We start from the raw sequence: 27,428 nt of genomic DNA, 5'->3' as shown, positions 1-27,428 counted from the left end.
CCGCATAGTGTTTACTGTATATATTGCTACATGGCCATGCTGTTAACAATGAAAGCAGTAAAGTTGGTTTAACAATGTCAAGCGAAAGAATACTACGTCATTAGACCGCGACTGTTTCGAGATGCGCAGCAAGACGATTTCGGGGTTGTGCGCAGGAGGCGGGGCGAGCGTCGCCAGGGCCGCGCGTGCGGAGTCGCGAGAGTGTTTGTAAACAGGAGATGGCCGGATCGGCGGCGCGGCGCGGAGCGGCGGTTCTGCGGAGGAACGGGCCTCAGTGAGCTCGGCTGTGGCCACGACCCGGCGTCCTTTAACCGCGTTCAACCTGACAAGTTTTGCCTCTTGTTAACGGGTGAATTGTCGTTTCTGTTACTTAGGGAGGCCGCGAGTCATTCTGTCGAGCAGCAAGTGTGTCACTCCACACTGACTAGTCTAGTCTACATGAACACACACCTGCAAAATACTCCGTTACACCAGGTTTGTGTTCATGTCTCACTCTCTACAGGATTCACCAAACTCTTAGCTCAACCTGCATGACATTTTGTGAAGAGACTGGGGGTCTTTTACATGAATTCAAAGACTGGGTATAATATTTAATATACTAGTAGTGTGAATGTAACAGTGACTCTGAGGTACTTAACACTGATACTAACTGTTAGCCAGTAGTAACTAACTAACTAACTAACCAACCAGATACATACTGATACACGTGATAATGAGCATGTGATATACATGTCACAGAGAAGATGTTTGGTCCAGTGTTCCTGATTTTAGTTCTCAGCTCGAGGTTTAAGATGTCAGTGGTGCGTAAGTTTATTGCTTTGACTGAGCAGGGTGTGCACTGTGATCTATGAACTGGGACCGTGCAGTTTTCTGCTCGGATCGGTGAAGTTTTCTCTCTGTCTATTCATTCATTGTAGATGCAGAAGCCCAGACTTGGTCGGACTGGTTCTCCATCTGTTGCGCCACGTGAAGAATCCTGATCTGAGCATCATCTCCTTAAATTGCACTTCCGGTGTGTCCCTGAAGCTTGATGGCTTCGTGTTACCAGCAGGAAGCAGATCGCATCGATCTCACAGATGGACCCTTTGCATTTAGTGATTTCTTATGTTGATGCTGTGAGATATCGACCCCCTTCCCAAGACACTACAATGATGTAACTGCCTTGTTGCTGTACTGCTCGGTTTTGCATCGCTCAGTGAACCCGCCAGGATGACTGGACAGATTCCCCACGGCTGTCTTACTAAATCACTGCGTCAGTCTGCAAGGAGACGGAATGTGCTTCCTATCCTGAGACCTGCGGTATAGGCCCAAAAAAAGGAAAAAACTCAATTTGTCAAGGCAGCAATATTATCAGACTTGGCCAAGATGCCCTGGCCATTTTCAGAGTCTATAAAGAAGCGGGCTTGCAGATACCTGCTGCACCGCTACCTGGGACACTTCCTTCAGGAGAAGCTGAGTTTGGATCAGCTTAGTCTGGACCTCTATCAAGGCACTGGTTCCTTGGCACAGGTCCCTCTGGACAAATGGGTAAGTGTATCTAGCAGTCTGAGAGTGAGTATTTTCATGTCTGTAGACTTGAAGGGAACAACAGGCTTTACAGTTCCTGTGGCAAAGCTGTGCTGCAGTGCTTTCATTATGCAGAGCATTGCAGTGATTAGACATTTCTAAGAGCTTTACCAGCACCTAACCTCATCCATGTGGCACATATATGTGTGATTTACCAGCTTTCTGTACACACACACTGACACAGAGGGGAGGGAGTGGTGGTGCAGCGGGTTTGGCCGGGTCCTGCTCTCTGGTGGGTCTGGGGTTCGAGTGCTGCTTGGGGTGACTTGCGATGGACTGGTGTCCCCTCCCCCTCCAGCCTTGTGCCCTGTGCTGCCGGGTTAGGCTCCGGCTCGCCGTGACCCCGCTCGGGACAAGCAGTTTCAGACTCTGTGTGTGTATTCTTTGATTGTATTTAGTAGTTTGCTTTTTTCTTCTAGAATATTTGCAACTGTGCTTTTCATTGATTTCAGAATGCACAAAAGATAGTAGCAGTGTGACCCAGTAGCTCATGGTGTATGTGTCTTGTCCTTAGTCACTGAATGAAATCCTGGAATCGGTGGATGCTCCCTTTGAGGTGACCGAAGGCTTTATCAAGACCATCTCCCTGACAGTGCCGTGGGCATTCCTTCTGCAGGAGAACTGTGCCCTTGAGGTCACAGGACTAGAAATGGTATTCAGGCCCCGGCCACGCATGGGTAAGACTAACTGGTCTTTCATCTATAGGCTGACAATGTTATTCTTTCTTACCGGTATGCAGCATCAGTGTTTTTTTGCAGAGGTCATGCTAGTTTTGTTTTTTGTGGACATTGTTATATATTTATTTAGAGTAGTAATGTTAAAAATGATGCAAGGTTGATGTGTTCTACTGATGTATGGATGAGTGACTCATTGTAAGTAGTGTATCTAGCAGTGTAAGTCACCTTGGTGAATAAGGTGTGTGGGCTGATGACACTACATTGGAAGTCGCTTTGGAGAAAAGTGTCTGCTAAATAAATGTAAACTACAATTTAGCTATTAATGCAGATTTGACAAGATGGTGCTCAGAGCTGTTGTGTTTACAGCTTCCAGCACAGAGCCCATGTACTGGTCCAGCTTCATGACCAGCAGCATGCAGCTTGCAAAGGAGTGTCTGAACCAAAGGCTGACAGATGAGCTGGGGGAAGGCCTCCAGCCTTTGGAGGGACTGGAGAAGTTTGCAGAGACCATTGAAACAGGTATGAACTTTTTCCTACAGAACTTTCAGGAAACCAGAAGTGATGTGAAGCAGAGCTTAGGCTTAAATTGATGGATATCCAAAAATCTCTTTGATCTGCAAAAGAGTGCTCTTCCTGGATAAGAAGTGCCACTCTTTCCTAGTCGTTTTACTGTTAAAATGTACTTGTATGTCAGCAGATTTGAAGCCTTGACAGTATGCAAAGCCAGGTGCTGGATTTTAGTTGGTGTCCTCACAAAGTGAAAGTGGCCAGTGAAATCAGTGATCTTTATAATGAATCTAATAAATGGAGAAAGACCTGCAAATGGATTTCTGACAATGGCACTTCATGCTGTCCACAACAGTAGGAACTGCAACCACACTGCACTATTTTTATGTGGTATTAATATGCTGTTATTCAAGGTAAATAGTGGAAATTGTTTTTTCCCCCCTTAGATATCCAAACTCTCTAAAAGTTCTATTGATTTTCATCAAAGAACTTTTTTCAGTTTTTTCTCCTGTAATTGAGAAGCTTATTCTAAAGGAAGCCATTTGTGGAATAGTATGCCATACATATTTTAGAACTTTGATAAGTGTAGTCAGTAGCCATCTAATTTTTGTGTTATTTTTATGTCCTGTGTTTGGCTTCCTTTCAGTTCTGAGAAGAGTGAAAGTCACGTTTTTGGAGACTGTTCTACGGATTGAGCATGTGCCAGAAAATTCCAAAACAGGAATAGCAATTGAGATACGAATTGCTAAGTAAGCAGATATTGAGCGTTTTCAACAATTATTTATATATTAAAAAATCGATTTATCGTTGTGTTTTATAGATATGTAATATATATTGCGTTCACAAAGTATTCTGACCCCTTCACTTTTTCACATTTTTTATGTTGCGGCTTTATGCTGAAATTGTTTAAATTAATTTTTTTCCTCATCAATCTACACTCAATACCCCATAAAGACAAAACAAAAACAGGGTTTTTGACATTTTTGAAAATTTGTAAAAAATTAAATATCATGTTGACATAAGTATTCAGACCCCCTGCTATAACACTGAAATTTAGCTCAAGTACATCCCATTTCTACTGATCATCTTTGAGATGTTTCTACACCTTGTTTGGAGTCAACCTGTGGTACATTCAATGGATTGGACATGATTTGGAAAAGCACACACCTGTCTATATAAGGTCCCACAGTTGACAATGTGTATCAGAGCAAAAGCCAAGCCATGAAGTCAAAAGAATTGCCTGCAGAGTGTAGAGACAGGATTGTGCTGGGGCACAGGTCTGGGGAAGGCTACAAAGAAATTCCGAAGCATATAAGGTTCCCAAGAGCATGATGGCCTCCATAATTCTTTAATGGAAGAAGTTTGGAACACCCATGATTCTTGTTGGACCTGGCCACCCGGCCAAACCGAGCAGTCGGGGGAGAAGGGCCTTAGTAAGGGAGGTGACCAACAACCCAATAGTCAGTCCAGCTGATCTCCATATATCCTGTGTGGAGATGGAAGAAACTTCTAGAAGAGCAACTATCACTGTAACACTCCCACCGATCGGGACAGAATGGCCAGACAGAAGGCTTTCTTCAGTAAAAGATGCATGAAACCCCACCTGGAGTTTGTAAAAAGGCACCTAAAGCACTCTCAGACTTCAAGAAACAAGATTGTTTGGTCTGATAAAACTAAGATCGATTTGTGTGGCCTCAGTTCTCAGCATAATGTCTGGAGGCTCATCTCCTGTGCAGTATCATCCCAGTTGTGAAGCATGGTGGTGGCAGCATCATGCTGTGGGGTTGTTTTTCAGCGGCAGGAACTGGGAAGCTAATCAGGGATGAGAGAAAGCTAAATGGAGCAAAGTACAGAGATATCCTTAATAAAAACCTGCCCCAGAGTGCTCTGGACCTCTGGCTGAGCCAAAGGTTCCCCTTCCAACAGGACAGCGATCATATGCGCACAGCAAAGATAACACAGGAGTGGCTTAGGGACAACTCTTTGAGTGTCTTTGAGTTGCCCGGCCAGAGCCCAGGATTGAACCTAATCGGACATCTTTGGAGAGACCTGAAAATAGCTGTCCACCGACGGTCCCCATCAAACCTGACAGTGCTCCAGAGGATCTGCAAAGAATGGTAGAATATCCCCAAATAAAGGTGTGCAAAGCTTGTTGCGTCATACCTATGCAGACTCAAGGCTGTAATCTCTGACAAAGGTGCATCAACTAAGTACTAAGCAAATGGTCTTAATACTTAATATCGATGTGATATTTAGATTCTGAGGGGTGCGGTGGCGCAGTGGGTTGGACCACAGTCCTGCTTTCCGGTGGGTCTGGGGTTCGAGTCCCGCTCGGGGTGCCTTGCGGCGGACTGGCGTCCCGTCCTGGGTGTGTCCCCTCCCCCTCCGGCCTTACGCCCTGTGTTGCTGGGTTAGGCTCCGGTTCCCCGCGACCCCCTTTGGGACAAGCGGTTCAGAAAATGTGTGTGTGTGTGTGTGTATTTAGATTCTTAATTTTTGATAAATTCACAAAATTTCTATAATCCTATTTTCACTTTGTCATTATGGGGTATTTAGTGTAGATGGGAGGGGGATGAATTTAAATGATTTTAGCGTAAGGCTGCAGCATAAATGTGAAAAAAGTGAAGGGTTCTGAATACTTTCTGAATGTCAAGTACTTCATTGCTAAACCTGAAATATTTAATTATGTTCCATCTGCAAAACTTTTAGAACCTCTAGCTTCTATTGAATCTGTGAAGCAGAGATTTGGCCTGCAGTTAAAGCTAACGGATCTCATGTTGCTCAGGACTGTGTACTTTGATGAGACCGGGGATGAGTGCCACGGCATGGATGTGCACCAGCCTTCCACTTTTGCCCACAAGAGCTTGCAGCTCCATGGCATCACAGTGTTTTGGGATGAGTTCTCCGAGTCGGCCCGCTCAAACCCAAAGTCCCCCCCTGCTCAGACTGTAAGTGTGACAGGCCTGTTCTGGCCCGCTATAATGGCAAATTGTGGGATAGCAATATAGCCTGGTCTTTTCTCCTATTCTGTGGGTTCTGCTAGGAAACCGAGGCCAAGCTCTCTCCAAGCTGGAACCCTCGCATTGTCTGTGAGCCTCATCCCCAGTTCACTGAGCCTGTCTCTGCAGCATCGCCATTCAGACCCATGCAGATCGGCAGCCTGAGTGGCAGGGTAGAGCTTTCCCTGGTCCTCAAGCAGAATGAAGCGCTGCCTGGAGCAAAGGTAACTATTACATCATGGTGCCTACACATTTAATTCAATATACAAGAGTACTGAGCATTTTGGTCCTTGTGTTAGTTACTTTTTGAAATTTTATGTCATAACACAGTACTGTTGTCTTTTCAGTTGGATGTTGATGGGAAAATTGATTCAATGATTATGCTGCTGTCTCCACGACAAGTCCACCTTCTCCTGGATATGTTTGGGGTCTTCTCTGGATCAGGTGAGTGCACATCCTGATAACAGGAAATTCAGTTTAAGGCATCGTTATTCCTCATAAACCCAGCTCTCTTCTCTATCTTGTTAGTTACACTTACCTATCGATATGTTCATTTTAAGGTTTTTTTTTTTTTTTCCCCCCCATTAACAGTCAATCAGTATCTCAAATTTTTCTGAAAAAAAAATTTAAATGTATTTAAACTGAGCTGTGGAGAACCCAGCAAAGGAATCTGTCAAAGGAGCCAGGCACAGAGTGTGCAGATCCTCTGGAGGGACAGCAGCCCTGAGGGTATGAACCCAGCTCAGAGTTTGCTGACTCGTCCAGGTGAATCGAATCAAGAAATGATTCAGCCAGTGTAATATCCTAGAGTCCTTACGCTCTCCTCCCGTTCTTGCATTTGCTTGAAAAGTTCCAGATTGACCAAACATTTAGGGCAGGTGAAGCCATTTGTGAGGTCAGTGAAACAGTTAAGATTGTACATATCACAGGATGCGCACAGAACAGGAGAGGCAGCTGGTGACAGCTCTTCTGTAACCATGACATAGTTCAACTCTGTAATAAACGATTAGGAAATTCCAACAGTGTCATGTGGCAGGCAGAAAGGAGAAAAGACAAAATATGAAAGAAACAAGAAAATAGACACACAGTTCTGATGCTGACGCTGACATCTTCTCATTACCACAGAAAAAATATAGTAGTGTACTTTAAATGATAAATACCAACAAAATATTTCTGTCAAGATCACATGTCATAACCATAATATATTATTAGTAGCGACTTGTCCATCACAAGGTTGCGGTGCTCTAGAGCCTATTGGATAGTATCTGACATTATCAATAAAAGACTTGGCCATCATGCTAATCAGTAAGTTGTGAATGAAAGAAAATGACTGACTCCTCTGGAAATATGGAAAGACCAACGACTGACAAGTGCGGTGATATCAGTATGATTGGTCAGGTACTGTAGGTGACTAATGCATTGCGTCCTTGCCTTGATGTGTCTTGTGGTGTATAGGAGTGGTGGATCGCGGAGGGCTGGCAAAGGACCGGAAGAGCCGGCCTATGCAGCAAGAAGATGAGTACCGATTACACATGGAGCTCAACCGATGCCTCAAGAAGGACTCCATGGTCCCAAGTCCTCTGGCAGACACAGACTTCTTTGAGACAGAGACTACCAGGACTACATCAAGTCGAGGTCGTTATGAGTACATACCAGATTGGGATATGTTTCTTGTGTTTCTGCGTTTCAATTCCTTGTTTTGTTTTTAAGGGACTTCAGCGTTTGGGGATGTGGTCTATGGAGTGCTTCGTCTAACAGCTCTGTGTTTATTGTTTGTAGAACATTGGAACTAAGACTCTTGGTGTCTTTTAAGTGTTTGAGTGAAGGTCTGAGCTTTGTTGCTGCTCTTTGTCTGAGCAGAAGATGTGTTTTTCTCCATGGCGGAGATGGACATGTCACATAGCCTGTCATCCCTCCCACCCTTGGGGGACCCACCAACTGTGGACCTGGACCTTTCGCTCAACAGCAACTATACTCCTTCCCCAGGAGAATCCCCCTCCGGCAATGTGGCCGTAAGTCATGACAGCTGCTGAATTTGACAAGGGGAAGAGTTACATTTAGAGTTAAATTTAACTGCATGATTAGTAAGTTGAGTGCTATAATTATTCCACTCATTCAGGCTTTACATATAGATATGTAGGCACTTGTAAATTTTGAATACTTGTTTGATGAAAATAGTTTAGTGCTACCCCAGAAAATGTCTAATTCATTTTTCTGTTCAATGTGTGCCCCTCAGATGGTATGGGATGAATACCTTGATGCCACAAAACAGAAAGAGAAACCAATGCAAGACCCTCCCTTCTTGTCCCGAGAACCCCAGCCATCACAAAAACTGCTGCGACAGACCTGTATGCACCTGCACACATTTACCTCCTCTCTACACCCCTGATTATTTTTAATTAGTTCTGAAAGAAGAAGTAAAAACACAAAACAGATGGCCATGTTGTATTTTTTGAATATTTTAAAAATAGGTCTTGGGTGCATTCAGTTCATTTTCCTCAGCCACTTGTACTTGCCATTTGTTTAGTGGTAGTTTGCTTTTGAATGATTGTTGAAACTGAAGTTGTTTGTGCTTCTTCCTCTGGCTCTTTTTCGGTTGTCTCTCAGCGCACTCTTCAAAGGCTCACTGTGATGAGTCCCGTCCGGAGCTTGTGCTCACGTTGGCTCTGGGCACTGTAGTGTTTTCTGTGCTCCACATCGACCCCCTGCCACCACCCGACACTGCCGTCAGTCCCCTGGCTCTCATGGCCTCCGAGTTTTTCTCCCAGCTGGACAGGGTTGGCCCGGCACACATCGACCCAGGAGACCTCCTTCAGGCCCGGGCTACATTTGACAGTGCCTGCCCCCACGACCACCTCAGGTGCTTCCTGTACCCAGTTTTTTATGTAGATGGGGGATTGAAGTTGTACATTTAGTTTTTAGTCACTTTTACACTTAACATCAGCCAAAGAAGTACCAGTAGTAGAGGCAGCATTGAAGCAACTGCTCACATAATAAGATGAATAGCAAGGCGATAATGGGCATGTTCCCACCTCAGGCCTTGCTTCCCAGTACTATTATAGTACCCTTGAGCGAGATATTTAATCTGCATTGCGCTAGTAAATAAATCGAGCTCTAGAAAGAGGTGAGATGTTAGTCACTTTCAGTGAAAAGATTTAGTGTAAAAACACTGACTTGAACATAGTACTTTTAGTGCATGACATGAAGTTGCATGTTTATGAAGCTGTTCCTAATGATGGATTAGATGAGCCTTTTCTACGTCCCCTCAACCCTCCCCTCCAATCCAGGTTCCTGGGTGCAGGAATGAAGATGACATACGAGCAGCGTGAGGGCTCCAGCCTGCGCAGCCTTAGCACTGACATCTCCCTAGGGCAGATGGAGCTTCTGGAGTGCCTGTTCCCCAGCGATGATTGCTCCAACACCCCTCAATACACAGAAGTGAGGAAATCCCTCTTCAGTTGCATTTCCTAAAATGGCACATATTTAGAGTGGTCTGAAATACTGTATTGCCAAGACAAATGGACTAACCTCCACAATCTTGTTATGTTTCTGTAGTTGGTGACGTTCAGCACCTTGACCAATGAGGATACAGCACCTGCCCCATGTCTTCACCTAACATACAAGTTTGTTGAGCGCAGAGGCCCACAGGTAAACTCTGAGCCCATATCAAGAACTTGCAGGTGTGTTCTGTGATTCTTGACCCGTTATGATATTGGGTCAGCTGCCTCAGCATAGTTTGCTCCTGTCAGAGATCTATACTCTTTCAACAGGGTGGGCAAGTGCGCCTAAGCTCCAAGCCCCGGAAGGCAGACTTTCACGTGGAGCTGGGTCCAGTGCAGTCTGAGCTGGATATTAGCATCGTGGACAGGCTCAACTCCCTGCTGCAGCCACAGAAGCTGGCCACCACAGAGACCATGGCCTCACACATGTATACCTCCTACAACAAACATGTCAGCTTGGTGAGGCCTTGCCTTCGTTCATTTTCTCTGTCGGCCTAATTTAGTTCATTGAATGTTTGAGCTCTTGAACTCCAAGACGAGTTTGTTCTACGAACACAAATCTGGAATGTGAAGGTTAGGGTGATGTGATTTGTATTTCTACAGACCATTCATCTCACATATGCTGACAGGTGGGTCTAGGTGCCGACAAAGCGCACTACATGGCACATTTCATAGCGTTTTCTGGTAGCATTATCAGCTAAATGGTCTGAACCAACTTATATTTGTGCACTTTTTAATTATTTAATATTATTTTCCTGTTTACAATTGCTCTGTGATTCTAGCACAAGGCCTTCGCAGAGGTCTTCCTGGACGACTCTCGTACCCCTGCCAATTGCCACATCTCGGTGGCTGTGAATGCGCCCGTGCTGAACCTCGTCGTGCGCTTCCCCATCCCAGACCTGCGGTCTGACCAAGAGAGGGGCCCCTGGTTCAAGAAGTCCCTGCAGAAAGAGGCTTTGTGCCTGGAGCTGCAAGACCTGGAGTTAAAGACTGAGTTCACAGGGGGCAGCTCATCAGAGCAGACCAAGATGGAGCTCACCTTCAGGGAACTGACTGGTGAGTAACTGGGATGTTTGTAGCTACTTTATTTTTTAGTCCCTTTACCATCTGTCCATCCATTTTCAAGCTGATTATCCAGGTGATGGTTGCACTGATGGCAAACCAAGCAGGAAGGACCACCCTTTTACCTCCAATTCTTTCTGTAAGATCCCCAGGCAGTTCCTGGCTATAGAAATATATATCATCTTCCCCATGTCCTGAGTCATCTCCAGCACCTCTTTCCGGTGAGGTGTGCCTGGTATTCCTCCCTTGGGGAGCACCCAGTTGAAATTTTGGTTAGATGCCTAAATCACCTCTTGGTCTGGAGGAACAGTGACTTCATCAGACCTCCTTGACTGCTGAGCACTGCACCCTGTCAGGGAGTATGAGCTCTACCACCCTGCAAAGGAACCTAATTTGTACTGCATGTACCTGCAGCCTTTTTCTTTCGGTCTTTACCAAAGCCGTGTGACTGTACGTGAGGGCAGAGCAGTGAATTGCAAGCTTTGTCTGAGGAATCAGCTCACACTTTACCATGTCAATTCAAGTATTTAGAATTTACATTACTGCAGTAACTGCACCAAGCCATCTTGCTATTCCCCCTACTGTCACTTGTGAGAAGGAACAGGGAGTACTTAAATATCTCTACCTGGAACAGCTGCTCCCCCAACCTACAGAGAGCAATAACCGTCTTTGAGTTGCATATTTTCATCCTGGCTATATCACACATAGAATCAGAATGAGTTTTATTGGCCAAGTGTGCTGACGCATGCAAGGAATTTGCTGTGGTTCAAGATGCTTCCAGTATTTACAGACAACAAACAGCTGACACAGGATTACAGAATAAATAAATGACATATTTAGAATATATAAACACAAGAGTATAAATGGTAGCATAAATACAAAAAATGCAAAAAAAAGTAAACTACAAAAAAGTAATGGGATATTGTTGCACTGACAGGAGACCTATAGGGGACTGTTAACTGTTCATGAGAGTGATGGCCTGAGGGGGAAAAAACTGTTCTTGTATCTGATCGTTCTGGTGGACAGTGCTCTGTAATACCTGCCAGAGGGGAGAAGTGTTGAGTTTGTGCCCAGAGTGTGTAGGATCAGTGACGATTTTTCCCGCCTGCTTCCTCATTTTTGACTTGTACAGGACCTGAAGGGTAGGCAGGGGTGTACCAATGATCCTCTCAGCCGTCTTGACTGTCCATTGTAGCCTATTTCTGTCCCATTTGGTAGCCGAGCCAGAGCAGACAGTTATAGCAGTGCACAGGACAGACTCAATGACGGCTGAGTAGAAATGGATCAGCAGGTCCTGTGGCAGGTTGAACTGCTTCAGTTGGCGAAGGAAGTACACTAGCTGTTGGGCCTTTTCACGATGGAGTCAATATAGGTATCTCACTTCAGGTCATGGGAGATTGTAGGACCCAGGAACGCTCCCCATGCTCATTTGAGTAGTAGATCTCCTTTAACCTTACAGCTGTTTTTTCGATCGGTGTTCACTAATGGGTTCTTGCTCTATCACTGACAGCCCCCAACAGCTTTACACATACAGCTGCTTGCGGCAATATCCAAAATAGCAGTATTGAACAGGATCTGCTTAGATATTGCATCCTTGATTTCCCTCCGAATGCAGGAGAAGCTCTTCCGGAGGTGGCAGTTAATCTTATTACGAACTGAGGCTGAGAGAGAAAATGAATGATGAAGCAGATGTTTTGTCTTTTGTGTGATGGAATCAGGTTGGTCATGACATGGGATTGGTGTTATCTAGCCAAAGGTGTTGTCCCTTGGACCCCTCTGTTCTTCATATCTCTGTGCTACCTGCAAGTTGTCTCATACAGACTGTTTCAGCACTCACCCTTTGTACTCGCTAAGATGTACATCCATCACTGGTGCTGTGTTTTGGTGGATATGAATATTCATGTACCCTCCCTTATAGCATAACATACAGTATACATATGTATCGATGAGATGCATTGTTCAGGGAGCTTCTCTTTGGAGTTGTCTCTCAGCATGCTGTTTGTACAGATACTTGGAAGGAAAAAAGGCCTTGATCTTTCAAACTGTGTGTCTATTTGAACCAAATCAACGACAAGGCCTTTACTTCACCTTCCCAGGACACCTTTAATACTAACTTGGGCCTTCCTGGACTGTCCATCAGTCTCCCGAGTTGCCTGATCCATCTTCTTACCCAAGTGTTAATTGGTTGAAAGCTAAGTACTCCTCTTCACCCGAATGTCTAGAGCATTTGGCCTCAGATCAGAAGACAACTAAAAATTCAGTCATCGACTTTAGACCTAAGGTCTAGTACCAAGTGCCTAGCGGGTAGTCTAGAGCAGAATGCGTGAAGATTGCAAACCAAAGAGATGCATGGAGGAATACAGTGGTAAACCACTTCTGCACCCTCCCTTGTCAAGAGTGGTTGCTGTGAGTTCAATTAGATGTGACAGCATTTACCCAAGTACACTTGTGATCTACCATGGTCTTGAACATGATGCTTGTTTTGGCCTATCTGTGAGTCGCAGAGAAGTCCAGTAACACCTAGGTCTTTGGGTTCAGATGAAATGGCAAGCCATTCTTTCCAGTTTCTGTATTATTACTCACATCTGCTTTGAAATCTCCCAGCTGGGCTACGCTACATCTTGTGTTAATAGAAAGACTTGATTGACCCAGCTGTTTGGTGGGTAAACATTCCCGACCATCGTTGTTCTATCTTGTGAGACTTCCAGTGAACTCTGTGTAGTGTTATCAGCCCACACACCTTATTCACAGCAGTGACTTACACTTCTAGATACAGTACTTACAATGGGTCACTCGTCCATACATCAGTGGAACACACACACGCACTCGGTCACTCACACACTATGGGGGAACCTGAACAGCATGTCCTTGGACTGTGGGAGGAAACCAAAGCACCTGGAGGAAACTCACGCAGACGTGGGAAGAACATGCAAACTCAACACAGACTGAGGGGGGGAATTGAACCGGGGAGCAGCTCCAGAGGTGCTCTCTCTCTCTCTGTTACTCACACACTATGGGGGAACATCAACAGCATGTCTTTGGATGGTGGGAAGAAACCAGAGAACCCAGAGAATAAATGAAAACTTCGCACAGATTGAGCAGGGATCAAACCCGTGTTCTCTCACACCACCCAGGCACTGTGGGACAGCACCGCTACTCGCTGTGCCACCAGGTCATACTTACCTACTTGGTTTAACCAACACAATTTGGGCTTCACTTATTTTTGCACCTGCACTATTTGTGTGTTTCTACTGCACAAATGATTTTGTCTAAAGCAACCTATATAGAATTGGTCTTTACACACCTGTTGTGTCAGATGAGATACTGAGCAGGGAGCCAACTATACATCCATACAGACTGAGCGGGGATCGAACCCATGTCCTCTCGCACCACCCAGGTGCTGTGAGACGGTACCGCTACTCACTATACCACCAATTTATTACAACATGTTCCCATTTCTTACAGGAAAGTTCCAGGATGACGGTGATCAGATGGCTACCAGGTTTCTCTGTGTGTCCCATGCCATGGATGGGGATATGACCTCCTCAGACAGTGAAAAATTTGATTGGCCCAGGTAGCTGTCTTTTCTCATGGACCTACCTCCTTTGTCATGGGTGAGGCCTTGTCGAAGAAGCTCTGACCTAGCACTTATGTGACACTGCACAGGGTCGTGTTGCGGGTGAACCCCACATCTGTGCACTCCATTCTGGAGCGCGTCACAGCTGAGGAGGAAGAGGGCCCTGAGGGGCACTCCCCAGAGGAGGAGGAGGGTGGCGCACATTCATTGAAAGATGTTTGTGATTTTGGAAAGCCAGAACCTTCTCCCTTTTCTTCACGACGGGTCATGTATGAAAACGAGGAGGTCAGAAAATTTCCATTGTCTGCCTAGATGGCGGCTACCTTATGTTTGTGTTCGCATGTCTGCTCTGTATGCTCTTCTTGCTCTTTCAAAAATTATCGTTCTCACTGTCGACATAGCTGCTTGATAGAAAACCTGCTTTGTCTCTTTACCACCTAATACTCTGCAGCATTAGGTTTTCAGTTTGCATGCCTACTGTTCATTATTTGTTAACCTTTGGTGAGCCCTCTCCCCTCCTACAGATGATCATGCCAGGGGATGTGGGTGAGATGACGGAGTTTCAGGAAAAAACAATGAGCGATTCACGCTACGTCCTGGAGCTGGCATTCCCAAATGTGCAGCTGTTGCTTCCAAGCAAGGCTTTTTATGAGAAGCTGCATAACAGGTACAGTACAGTATAGTATTACAAAATGGGTGATAAAAAAGTTAAGAACACGGGCTTGTAACCTGCACGTTGTCTGACCAAATCCCAGGAGGGGACCTGAAGTTGTAGTTTTCTGTAAAGGAAATGTAGTAATGATGACAATAGTAATATCTCCTGTTTATCCCATCAGGATAAACAATGACCTGCTGCTGTGGGAGCCCACAGCCCCATCACCTGTAGAGACTGTGGAGAACATGACGTATGGTGTGGGGCTGTCGGTAGCCAGTCAACTGATCAACACCTACAGCAAGGACAGCTTCAGCCAGTTCCGATCGGCTGCCCCCGAGGGTACTGTGGTCCCCTCACTTTGTTAGCATCCTTGCAAACCATATGACTCTAATTTTATTCATGTTAATACAAGAGCTGTTTTATATTTACTTTTATTCATTTAGCTGACAGTTTATTTCAAAGTAACTTACAACGTTAAGCTACTTAAAATTATTCACCCATTTATGCAGCTTGCTAATTTTACTGGAGCAGTTTAGGCTAAGGACCTTGCTCAGGGATTCTACGGCTGGAGGTGCGATTCAAACCTGCAACTTTTGGGTGTAAAGGACCGCTACGCTACCAGCTGCCTCCAAGTCTAAAAGCATATTGTTTTCTTTACAATAAGCTAATTGAAACACAAAATACATTGGCGTGTCATTTTGGCACAGTGAAACCTCAGCAGAAAAGACACAGGGAAAAGGAAATACAGGATATACATATCTAAGATGTGTTGATCTGTAGGTCAGGCAGGTTAAATGCATGAATTCTGAATGGCACGTTTCAGTATTGCTAAGGCATGTATCCAGTATCGAGTTTTCCTTGTTTATGGTTGCAGAGGAAGAGAGTGGGTCCGAGGATGAGACCATACAATATTTATATTCCGACCTCGGACTCCGATCACGGAGGAAGAAGAAACACGAGGCCCAAAAAACCTCCCAGAGTTTGCTCTCAGTCATCCTGAGTGTCAGTCATGGGTTGGTTGCACTGTACACCCACACCAAGGTAAAGCGATATAGTGTGGAGTCACGTGACATTTTCCTTTTTTATGCAGTTTTTTTGGTGACAAAGTAGTCCTTTTGATTTTGCTCTTCTTTTAGGAGGAAAATAAGACCATGTTGAAACACAGACATGGGGAGTTTTGGATGGAAGTGGAGAACGGGGTTCTTTTCAGTGTGACTCAGTATGAGGGACACAAGGACCAGCACTATGTCTGTCTCCACACCAGTAACCTGTGCCTCTATCATCAAGGTAAGAACTGATATCTGGTGGAGAGTGGCTGTCCCTCACAGCGCCTGGGAGGTGCGAGAGAACGTAAGTTCGATTTCTGTTCTTTCTGCGTGGCGTTTGCATTTTCTCGCCATGTCACCACTCGCAGACACGGTGAGAATATACAGATTCCACGCAGACTGAGCAGGGATAAAATCTATGTTCTTGCACCACCTAGGTGCTGTAAGGTGGCAGTGCTACAGTGATCCATTATTATAGGAGTATAGGTAAATAAGTTAACCACCACTCTGCTAGTCATTGCCACTGTTACACAGATATGACGATTAACCCCCACAGCAGGTGCCATGACTCCTATTCAGCCTGTTGTTTGAAACGAGTATGACACTCCTGATGCTGATTATGAAATGCTTTCATGTGTGTATTTCCCAATGTGCATCTCTTTAGGTATGGTGGATGGAGATGCTCCTGAGATGGACATCAAGCTGCCGAGCAAGATGCGCCCTCATTGGTTGGAGCCAGTCATCTACCGGTCAGAGGAGACATCTCAGGGCAGACCTTCCCCACCAGAGGGCATTGGCCTGGAGGCCCACAGCATGCTGTCTGTTGCAGTCAAGATCAGTTCCCAGAATGTAGAGCGTAACATTAAGGTAAGCCTCATAGGTAACTTTCTGAAGAAACAAACCATCTTGTCTCTGTTATTTAAGTAAGGTCTATATTTATTTTTTAAATAGTAATTTGTATATATGATGGGCATTGTTTTATTTGGGCATCTGTTATTGTTTATTCTGGCAATTATAGTCATAATTTTATAATATTTGGTATTAAAGTTTGTGTTCAAAATTTCGCAGAGATATGTTAATGAGTATGAGTGTCTTTGCATGGTTGACAAAGGACATGTTTTCAAGAGGCTGTAACCTGCTGGCTATATCCTAATGTGATTGACCAACCAGAGGCTTTCAAGAGGCAGTGGCCATGCTAGAGTGGATAGTAAACTACTGAAAGATGTTGGATGACTGTTATATTTAAGCAGCACATAAAGAGTTCCTTCACATGACCTCTATCAGAGAGGCTCTCTGCATATGCGAAGTAAAGCCACAGACCCACCATCCAAATAACCCGCAATTGCAGTCTGAGCACCCAGGCCTGGGCTAACAGAGAAGCCTCACTCATACAGTCACTTTCTTATACTACTGTTCCGCCTTTGTTACACCCAGCGACCAAAAAGGTGATAAGGCTTTTTCACAGGGACGCATCTGAGCACAGCATGTTCGCTTCACTGGCCTCAGCTGTGCCCTATATTGAGGAGGCGCTTTGGTGTAGGTAGGGTCCCGACCTGCTCCTCTCTCCGCAGATGGACGGGTCTCATGGTTGCCTAGAGACATTTATCAGTTGGCACTAGTGTTAAAAAGTTTGAATAATGTGTCACTTCAGAACAAGGTGAGGCAACTTTACCTAATTTGGTATGCGGGTCCTGTTGATAAAGCTTTTGTAAAGGGTACCATGACCCATTTTGAAAAGTTGACTTTAAAATTCTACTGATAGCTGTGCCTTCAGAACAGACGTGGTTCCTCGTCTTAATATTTTAACACTGGTCAACTTTTACACATTTTAAAGCCAAATAGGTGGATAAATATAGAGAACAGATTAGCTAAGATCCTGGTTTATCTGTGCTTATCATTAAGACCATTTACATTTATTTAGTTGGAAGTCACGTTGGAGAAAAGAGTCTTCTAACACTTGAACAAGAACACTTGAGAAGTTAGTTTATGAAATCCTGGACTGAATTATATAAATATAGATTTTAAAGGTGCTGAAAGCTCTTGTCAAGGGGTTACACAATGGGACTTCACATTTCACAGGGAAGTGTTGTATTTCTGCTATTTTTTATGCTCTGGTGCCCTCATGTGGTACACAGTGTTTTGTATTAAATTTGAGAATATAATACCGAATTTAGAGAATAGATCTTTTTTTTGCTAAGGAGATTATGAGAATTATGTGTTGTGTAATTGACCTATAAATAATTGATGTGAGGAAAATGCATGTAAAAAAAATGCAGAGAAGGAGTGATTTAATTACTTGCAGCAATAACAACCGTCTGACTAGTATGAGATCATGACTGGATATTATCAGTGGTTTGAGCAGTATCAGAGACCATGTGAGGGGTGCGTCCTGCTCCCATTGTCCTTATCATAGACGTATCTGTATCTGCAGGAGTTCCTGATTGCCGTTGGAGTGAGAGGGGCAACTCTGCAGCACCGTGTTGTTCCCTCCAGCCTGGGCTGGTATGACCAGGTAAAACGATGTACTGCCTTACCAAATCTTACTGGGAGTTTTCTGACTAATTACATTACTTGCATACTAATTATAACACTCAGCATGTGGGTACCCAGTGAGACTCGCAATGCAGTCTGTCTCATTCACACAGCCATTTGGCACAACTTTCAAATGCGGATTCAATTTATTGCGTCAGGCCTAAATTGTCGCCTGCCCAGACTGGCTCAGTGAAAAACTGATTACCGATATTAGTGAAAGTGGTATTAATAACAGACCAAATACATGAATACCCAGCTATCAGGAGACCGAACATCGGGGGTGAGTGTGTATGTGTAAATATGTTACATACTAACCATAATATATATTTGGTGATTACTGTAAATTATATGTGATTTATTTCTTAATTAAACCTAAGTTAGTTGTAACAGATTGCAAATTGAGAAAGGCATCAGTGATTTATCTTTTGTGCTTTCATTTCATTTTCAGATTAGATTGTTTACTTTGCATTTGTCTCCGTATAGATTGTAGATTTCCTGAATGTGTCTGATGAGCCAGTACTGGGATACACTCCTCCTGTGTCAATCACCACCTTCCACCTGCACCTCTGGAGCTGCTCCCTGGATTACAGGTGTTATCATCAGACTAACACATATGACATTAAAGATGCATCTCTGTTATATGCATATTTAATGTTATATTTCCTTTCTTTGTCTCCAGACCTCTTTACCTTCCCATTAGATCTCTGCTCACAGTGGAAACGTTCAGCATCTCTAGCAGTGTGTCCCTTGACCACTCTTCTTCCACATTAAGGTAGGAGCTACAGATACAAGCATCTGGTTAAATTAATAAAGAACGTAACTCAGTGATACTCAATACATAATAGAGTTACCCAGTTTTATGGGCTCAGAGTTGTGAAGTCATGTTTTCTCTTTTGATGTTTTTATTTAGACAAGATAAGTATAACATTCTTCTTTCAGGAATTTAGAATACATTGTTGTGCAGTGGGTTGGACCGCAGTCCTACTCTCCGGTGGGTCTGGGGTTCGAGTCCCGCTTGGGGTGCCTTGTGACGGACTGGCGTCCCGTCCTGGGTGCGTCCCCTTCCCCCTCCGGCCTTACGCCCCGTGTTGCCGGGTAGGCTCCGGTTCCCCGTGACCCCGTAAGGGACAAGCGGTTCTGAAAATGTGTGTGTGTGTGTGTGTTTTCTAGGATCATCCTGGATGAAGCTGCTTTGTTTTTGTCAGACAAATGCAACGTGGTTTCGGTAAATCTCTCTCGAGGTAAGCCAGTCAACTTGAAATGCTGGTTAGCAAGTCCAAACACAGTGAGTAAAATATGAAAGCCTCAGACTATTGATGTGTGTGTTTTCTGAAAAGATTACGTGCAGGTGATGGACATGGGTATGCTGGAGCTGAGGATAACAGCAGTGAAACCCAGTGGTGACAGCCAAAGGGTAGGGAAGCCACTACTTGTGCACTTGTATTGTGTTCAAGATGTGTTGTATCCATCTCCAAATTATCCTTCTTTCCCCTGCTAGACGGAGCCTAGGTTTGAGCTGCGCTGCTCCAGTGATGTCATCCACATCAGGACCTGCTCAGACTCATGTGCAGCCCTGATGAACCTCATTCAGTACATAGCTAGCTACGGGGATCTGCTGCCACCTCCTGGCCTGGAGGGCAAGAGTAGCAGTGCCAAGCATAGAGCCAAGGTCAGTAATATCTTAAAGCTCATGTTAAACTGCTTCTAGGGTATTAAATACTCACACAGAATTGAACTGCTTTCAATGAGAATAATTGTTTGAGCTAAGTCTTTATCACCTAAGATTATATTACTCATATACTAATTATTCTTGCCTTATTTTGAATATTGCAACTCTGCAAGGAGTGGTAGTGTTGCTGGTAGAACTGGTTGAAGTTATGAGGAATGTGGCTGATGCACTTCTGGTGACCCTTGCAGTTTGAGGCGCCCACAAAAACCCCTTCTCAGTCCCCTCCACTCGCGGAAGCGGAGCAGCAGATGCTGCAGGACCTAATGAGTGAGGCCATGGAAGACACAGATGGCCAGCAGGCCACATCCGCACACCAGAATGGTGAGAGTACATCAACTGGAAGCCTTGCAAAACCACCCACTGGGTCTGGGATGGGAAGCATCAGTCAGTATCAGGATGTTGGTCTTGAGGCTCTTCATAATGTTAATGTTTCAGGAGGAGAAAGAAAAAAAAATCACAAGCTTTGTGTGTGTGTGTGTGTGTGTGTGTGTGTGTGTGTGTGTGTGTGTGTGTGTGTGTGTGTGTAATTTTTTTCTGTAGAAATGGTCTATATGGTAAGGGGGCATTCTTTCTTCAAGATTTATTCACACCAGCACTTGTACAACAATAGCTGTGTATCTAATTGAACAGTGTGGACTGAATTATTATATCTAAAAATAATTGATTTGTGTTTGCAAAAGGCAAAACAATTTCTCTCTTGGCTTTTTAATTGAGTGTGATTTCAACATGATCAGGGGATGTGTGACAATTGGGAAAGTAAGAGTTGACCCCTCTTTTGTCCTGAGCAGGAATCCATGACCTCTCTCAGGAGCACGAACCGGCCCGCTCCGATCTCTTTCTGTTCCCGGATGAGAGCGGAAACATGTCTCAGGAGCCCAGCCCTACCTTCCCTGTCTATCACACACCCCTCATCTATACAGCCACCTTGGACCCTGCCCCTGACAGTGAAGACTTCTGCATCCTGGAGACACCAGGATCTGGAACAGCTGTAAGGGATTTTGGGTGTTTCAGGTGTTTCACATACCTCTTCCATTGATGAAGACTTCTACAATAATGACATAACGGTGCAGCAAGAAATCTTGAGCTGTTGATGTCTTCTGTAACAATAAGACGACACATCAAGTTTTGATATATGAATTCACCACAACAGCTCTGTAAAACCTGATCATTGAATGGTCTTGCGGTCTTCTAAAGGCATAAACTACTGTTTTAAGCTTTCTTTGTTTAGTCACATTGACCACAGATAAGCCGCATGGTGTGTTGTGCTGGGCCCAGGGTCGGGATGAGGAGCCAGTGGTGAATAAGCTGACCGCAGAGCCCATCCAGATCAGGGATAACCATTTCAGCCAGCCCTTGGGCCGCACGGACTCCAGCAGGGGCCCGCTGCACTTTCCTGTGCCAGAGGTCCGCTATCTGATCAAGGAGATCTCTGTAGTTTGGCACCTTTACGGGGGGAAGGACTTTGGGAGTGGAGTATTTATCTCCTCCCCAGCCAGGAGCCGGGGGTGAGTCTGCTTGGCATATGTGTGCAGCTTCTTACTGTAACTGTAGAATGCATGTTTACTGTACGAAACATTTCTCTGAAGGGATTTTGAGACGTTACGAAGGGTGTTCAGTGTTGATGAATATTCCTCCCTCAATTCAGATGCACCCCCCACAGCTCCCCTTCGCAAACCCCAATCAGACAGAGTCGGTCAGTGGGCCGTATAGGAGGTGGACGAGGGAGAAACCCCGATGTGCTCATGGAGATACAACTTACTAAGGTAGGAAAACATTACATTCACAATCTGTGCTTCTGTCTTGCATCATTAATCTAAAAAAGTGTGTTGTCCATCTCTTTTACTTAGGTAAAGTACTAAAATAGAGGGGTAGCAGGTAATGTATTGGTTCAGATCTCTCCACCTCTAGTAGAGGGAGAAAGATGTACCCACTTTGAATTATTGTATCAAAAATTAGGCAGCTGTATAAATAGGTAAATCACTATAAATGACTTAATATTGTAAGTCAATTTGGAAGAAAGTGTTAGCAAAATAAATAAATAAATAAACGTAAAAATGTTTTGTCTGGTCCCAGGTGAAGTTCCAGCATGAAGTGTACCCCCAAGGTAGGGTGGAACCCAGCTCTGGGCCTGCTGAACAGCCAGCCTCCCGTCAAGTGTTTATAGTCCAGGACCTGGAGATACGTGACCGACTGGCCAGCTCTCAGATGAACAAATTTCTCTACCTGTACTCCAGCAAGGAGATGCCTCGCAAAGCCCACTCTAACATGGTGAGGAAGGTGTCAAAACCCTTTTCATCACCCCTCTCCGCCAGCTTAATATCCATGCATCTGTCACAGGTTTGTGGAAGGTTAATGTTTTCTCTCCCCTCCCCCAAATGTCAGTTGACAGTGAAAGCACTGCACTTATGTCCAGAAGCAGGCCATGCCCCCCAGGAGTGCTGCCTTCGTGTCTCTCTGATGCCCCTCCGCCTCAACATTGATCAGGTGGGCCATATGGAGAAAGGTTGCCGTTCCATAATCACTAGTCATACCTTTTATACTCATAATAAAATTTAACGGTTTTCCATTGGCATACGAAAGATAATGATAATGTGCTCTTCAGATAATGGAGTTACTTTCTAATTATTGGCACAAAATGCATTTTTGAGTTCTGTGTATTAGAGCTTCAGCCACACAAATACATGGTAATGTAATTTTACTGAGCCAGGTAAGACATTGTATCCAGTATAAATTGGATTGTTAAAGTCTCTGCTGTTAAGTACTGGGGAAAAGTAACTGTGGCCTTTTTGGAAAGCTTCTGATTTTAACCCTACAAATAAGAACATTGCATGAGTCTCCATGTTTCAACCCCTCCTATGTGTGCCTGCAGGATGCACTGTTCTTCCTGAAGGACTTCTTCACTAGCCTCACTGCAGAAGTGGAGCTCTTCGCTCCGCCCGACCAGGAAGGTAAATATGCCCAGCGTCACGTGTTACGAGCATCCAGCACACTGTGTTCACGGAGGCTATTCATAGCCTGATCGCTGAACCAATAGCTGCTGAGTAGGGAGGTTCCTTCTGGATTCTGCTACTGTCAAAACAGACAAATCCTAAGACTCATTCCTGAGGTAAAATTATTTATTAGAATAATGGGATTCTGTTGTGTCACATTTGTCTCTTACATTTTACATTTATTTATTTAGCAGATGTTTTTCTCCAAAGCGACTTCCAGTGGATACTATGTAGTGTTATCAGCCCACACACCTTATTCACCACAGTGACTTACACTGCTAGATACACTACTTACAATGGGTCACTCATCCATACATCAGTGGAAGACACACATTCTCTGTCACTCACACACTATAGACTTCATTATACATATTATATACGTATATACTTTTAGATCTGTTTACTGAAAAAGTGTAGAATGGATGAACACTGACATGAAGCGATGAAGTCCCTGCAAGTGGTGCTGAAGTGTAACTGCAGTAGTAGTTTTTATTGTAGTGCTGTGTGTTTCAGTTAAGAAGCCTCCGGCCCCAGACATCTCGTGTAGCTTCCCCAAGCAGGGGGGTGGCAGTGGCCAGGATCCTGCACCCATTATCTCAGTACCGAGCCAGAGCAGGCCCAGCCAGAACGGTGCACCCCAGCCCAGCAGCGCAGAGTATGACGGTGCTGGTACTGCATCCTTCGCCGATCAGCCCATCTTCTTCAGGTATGAACTTTCACTATAACTGACTCTTCAGTTGTCCCGACTGCTTAAAATCAATTTCTTTTCGTTTCTGGTAATACACTTGATATCAGCTTGGAACACAGCTGACTTGATTGGGCCTAGGGTAAGTAAGTGGATTAAAAACTCTACCTGCTTCAGTAAAACCACTTAATTTTTTTCTTTAATGATTGTCTCCTCAGTAATGATTGTACCTTCCGTAAGAAAACTGATAGTTGCACAAAGTGCTTTGTTATATAGAATAATTGAGGTGAGCTGTACTACTGGGTTGAAAATAATGTTCTCTTAACTAGCTATGGTAGCCGATTAGTGTTCTTTTTTTAATGCTAAACATATATTTTTGGTTATGACACGTGGATGATGTTAACTAAATTTTGGTCATTACAGACCATGCATATTTACCTATATGAATCTCCTGTAATTAACAACCAGACTCATGTGGTCTGTTTTAAATGTGTGGCTCACGCTCTTTTCTTTCGCTGCTGTGAATTTCAGAGAGTTCCGCTTCACATCAGAGGTACCCATCCGTCTGGACTACCATGGGAAGCACGTATCCATGGAACAGGTACGTACGTGCTTGTGAGTATGTCAGACAAAAGTGCCCAGGCTGTGGCTGAAGTCATCATCATTTTTTGAGTTGCGCCGGGAAATAATACGGTTTTCATCGTAGGCATGTAAAAATTTGGCACACGTTATAAAACATTTACATATATAAAGATCCAGTTATATATTGATAACAGCCATGTATCATGAGGTCTTAACAATTACATAGTTTCAAATGCGTGAAATACCTGTGGAATAGTAGTTTCAGTATGTATGTCTAAACTTATACATGTCGGGTTTTGTCCAGGGCACGTTTGCTGGTATCATCATCGGTCTAACCCAGCTAAACTGCTCAGAACTGAAGCTTCGGCGGCTCTGTTACCGTCAAGGGTATGTACCTGCCTGCGCTACTGTTTGAAGTGATAAATCTCACCTTTTTAATGATGTCAATAAATGCATCCAAGCCAGGGTTGTTAAACCAGGGGTGTATCATGCTGTTTTTTTCCCAGCTGAGCTCTTAATTATGCACAATTGAGCTAATTGAAGGCACTGGATGATTCGAATAATGTTAAGCATGTTATCTGAGGAATCACTATTGTTTTAATACTGTAAAACTGAGTCTTTGTTATTTGAGGAATATATTTATGTAAAGCAAATATGTTTAAAATGACTATTTCATCCAGTTAATCTACAAGAAATTATATATTTGATCTTTTTTAGCTTTTCAGCAGCTATGCAATTAAGATATTAGTTAATCCAAATGAGGGTCTCTGCTAATTTCAGTTTTGCTTTTGTTTCATACATGGTCTCACAATTTACTGCTATAGAACACACCCAATTTCTTAAACCAGTATGACTTTGGTTTTATATAATTAAAAAGTACATTGAGTTCTCCCCAAAGCATTTTATTCAGTCTGGATTGAATCTTAAAATATTAAATCGGATGATTCTTAGCTCTCAGCTGGAACATAGGCCAGTATATCTGGAGGTATACTATTTACTATAAAGTTTGATGCCAGCACTCAAGGCATATGTTTAACATAGTAACACAGATAAATGAGGAAGAATATTATTTGTCTACAGTATATTAAGGAAACCTCATTGTTGGTCACACATGACCTGAATAGTGATGTCAGAATGACAGATTTAACACAGACATAGTTGACTTGAGTTGTATAAATCTTATAATGTGTTTTCGGTGGTGGTAGGGTAGTAATTGTGTGCGCTTAGAGTGTATGTCTGTGTCTGTGTGAGAGAGCACTTTGATCAAACAATTACACTATGCCTAATGGCGCTAGGTAGCCTCCCAAGACCAAGATAAGACGCTGTATGGACAATGAGGTTAGACCATGCTATTTGTATCGAGGGAGAGTAACGAGATGAGACTGAGTGTATACCCTGCTCATCTTTCAGACTGCTCGGGGTGGACAAGCTCTTCTCTTACGCAATAAATGAGTGGCTGAACGATATCCGAAAGAACCAACTACCAGGACTTCTGGGCGGGGTGGGGCCCATACATTCCTTGGTACAACTGGGTAAGTCGGGCTTCAGTATGGGAGCAACCAAAAGTAATCCCCATGTAGAAATGAGGTAAAGACAGCGTAGCTGTGTTGGGAAATGGCATATTACATCTTCATGACTCCATTGTTTTTTTCCATGTGGGTGGATTTGTTGAATAGCCCTTCTGCTTCACAATGTGTTATGGTGTTTGCGATGCCAATGTCTCGCTCCTCAGTTCAAGGCTTCAGGGATCTAGTTTGGCTGCCCATTGAGCAGTACCGCAAAGATGGGCGTATCGTGCGGGGCATCCAGCGAGGGGCCGCCTCTTTTGGCACCTCCACCGCAATGGCGGCCCTGGAGCTTACCAATCGTATGGTGCGCACTGTACAGGTAATGAAGTTGATGTTTCTACCTCCCTGAAATCTTCCAGATTCTACTCAGTAGTTTCATTCTCAGGTAGCCATGCTTTGCGCTACAAAATAGATCAACAGCTGAAACCAACGGTATTAAATTTTGGTAATATTTGCATGTTATGCCTTATGTGCAGGCAGCAGCTGAGACTGCCTACGACATGGTATCTCCAGGACCTGATGAGAGTGAGTTAAAGAGAATAAAGCGCTTCTCTCATCACCGACTGGCTCATCAACCAGTGGATCTCCGTGAAGGAGTGGCTAAGGCATACAGTGTTGTTAAAGAGGTATTTCAGCATAAGTACAATCTATCCTGTGTGGCAGGGTGTGGGGTGGAGGTGACAGTGTGGGCAGGACTCAGGCACAGGATGGCAGGTTTCACCAGCAAAGGGGTTTTCTTTCAGATAAAACTAAAGTAAAATGGGGACTTGGCCCCTTTAAAACAACACACAAGTAGTAACCAGAACAGACCATGCACCAAAAAAGTGGCCTACTCGACACAAACCCAGCCCTACTCCTTGAAGCACTCCTGCTCCCTGCTAATACTCCCCAAAATCTCTCTGCATCCTCAGACCAACTGCCCTATTATATTTATGTTGATGAGGCTTCAGTTGACAGCAGCTGGTTGTCATAAAACTGGCAATGGGACCAACTGTCCAAGGTGAACCCTGCAGTGTTCCACAGCTGCACTGCCCACCAGCTCATACCTCTTTTAAGTGATGAAACTTCTGTATTTCAGAACTATTTTTTTACTTTTCCTTTTATATATTTACAGTATATTTTACATATTTCTTCTGTCATAAGAATTGACACATGGAGGATACAATTTAAGTACTCAGTTTTTACCCATTAAGGCGTGTTTGTGTGTGTGCCTTCACCCACAGGGAATCACAGACACGGCACTGACCATTTACGACACAGCAACACGGGAGCATGAACAGCGTGGAGTGACAGGCGCAGTTGGCGGGGTTCTGCGCCAGTTGCCCCCGGCAGTCGTTAAGCCACTCATTGTAGCCACTGAAGCCACCTCTAATGTTCTGGGGGGTATGAGGAACCAGATCCACCCTGATGCTCGCCAGGAGGAATCCCAAAAGTGGCGGCTTGGGGAGGAATGAATACCCCCGCTTTTGATGGATGTGCCGAAATGTTTGACGTTAACCAGGACTTGAAAACACCCTGCGACTTCTATTAGACTTGAACATTACCGCTGTTGAACCAACTGGATACATGTCGTGTTGCTGCTTTTCATGCATATTAAAAGTAGGACAAGTACTAGAGATAAATGGTCAGTAACAGTGTGAAGAAATCAGGGCCATCTCAGTTAGCTTGCCATTTTAAGACCGTGTGAAGTTTTGCTTGTGTTCTCCTTTCCCACAATCCCTTGCAGTGCCTTGTAAATGGATCCTAAACAAAA

General features: G+C 44.2%; 1 protein-coding gene across 3 annotated transcripts; it reads left to right on the top strand.

The window, feature by feature from the left end:
* Positions 1-207: 207 nt before the first annotated feature.
* On the top strand, positions 208-27,151 carry atg2b (autophagy related 2B). 3 transcript variants are annotated; one of them, XM_018764210.2, is made up of 43 exons: positions 208-349; positions 918-1,527; positions 2,081-2,243; positions 2,610-2,762; positions 3,397-3,499; positions 5,536-5,698; positions 5,794-5,973; positions 6,097-6,193; positions 7,205-7,384; positions 7,610-7,761; positions 7,986-8,097; positions 8,357-8,609; positions 9,037-9,187; positions 9,305-9,397; positions 9,520-9,708; positions 10,032-10,305; positions 13,777-13,885; positions 13,978-14,173; positions 14,413-14,555; positions 14,725-14,882; positions 15,418-15,584; positions 15,680-15,830; positions 16,254-16,456; positions 18,021-18,101; positions 18,605-18,711; positions 18,801-18,893; positions 19,292-19,362; positions 19,459-19,535; positions 19,620-19,790; positions 20,039-20,171; positions 20,639-20,838; positions 21,126-21,355; positions 21,496-21,613; positions 21,924-22,118; positions 22,233-22,334; positions 22,720-22,798; positions 23,354-23,546; positions 24,057-24,126; positions 24,412-24,494; positions 25,518-25,639; positions 25,840-25,994; positions 26,152-26,301; positions 26,899-27,151. In XM_018764210.2, exons 2-43 carry the CDS (start codon positions 1,366-1,368, stop codon positions 27,127-27,129), a joined length of 6,213 nt encoding a protein of 2,070 aa, XP_018619726.1. In that variant the 5' UTR covers positions 208-349; positions 918-1,365; the 3' UTR covers positions 27,130-27,151. The 3 variants fall into 3 exon arrangements, with proteins under 3 accessions (XP_018619726.1, XP_029114132.1, XP_029114133.1); XM_029258299.1 differs by having other exon boundaries at positions 23,339-23,546; XM_029258300.1 differs by lacking the exon at positions 208-349 and adding an exon at positions 373-474 and having other exon boundaries at positions 23,339-23,546.
* Positions 27,152-27,428: the final 277 nt, after the last annotated feature.

Source organism: Scleropages formosus, chromosome 15 (genome assembly GCF_900964775.1).
Source record: "Scleropages formosus chromosome 15, fSclFor1.1, whole genome shotgun sequence".
Lineage (NCBI taxonomy): Eukaryota > Metazoa > Chordata > Actinopteri > Osteoglossiformes > Osteoglossidae > Scleropages > Scleropages formosus.
This window is presented reverse-complemented; position numbering and strand designations above follow the sequence as displayed.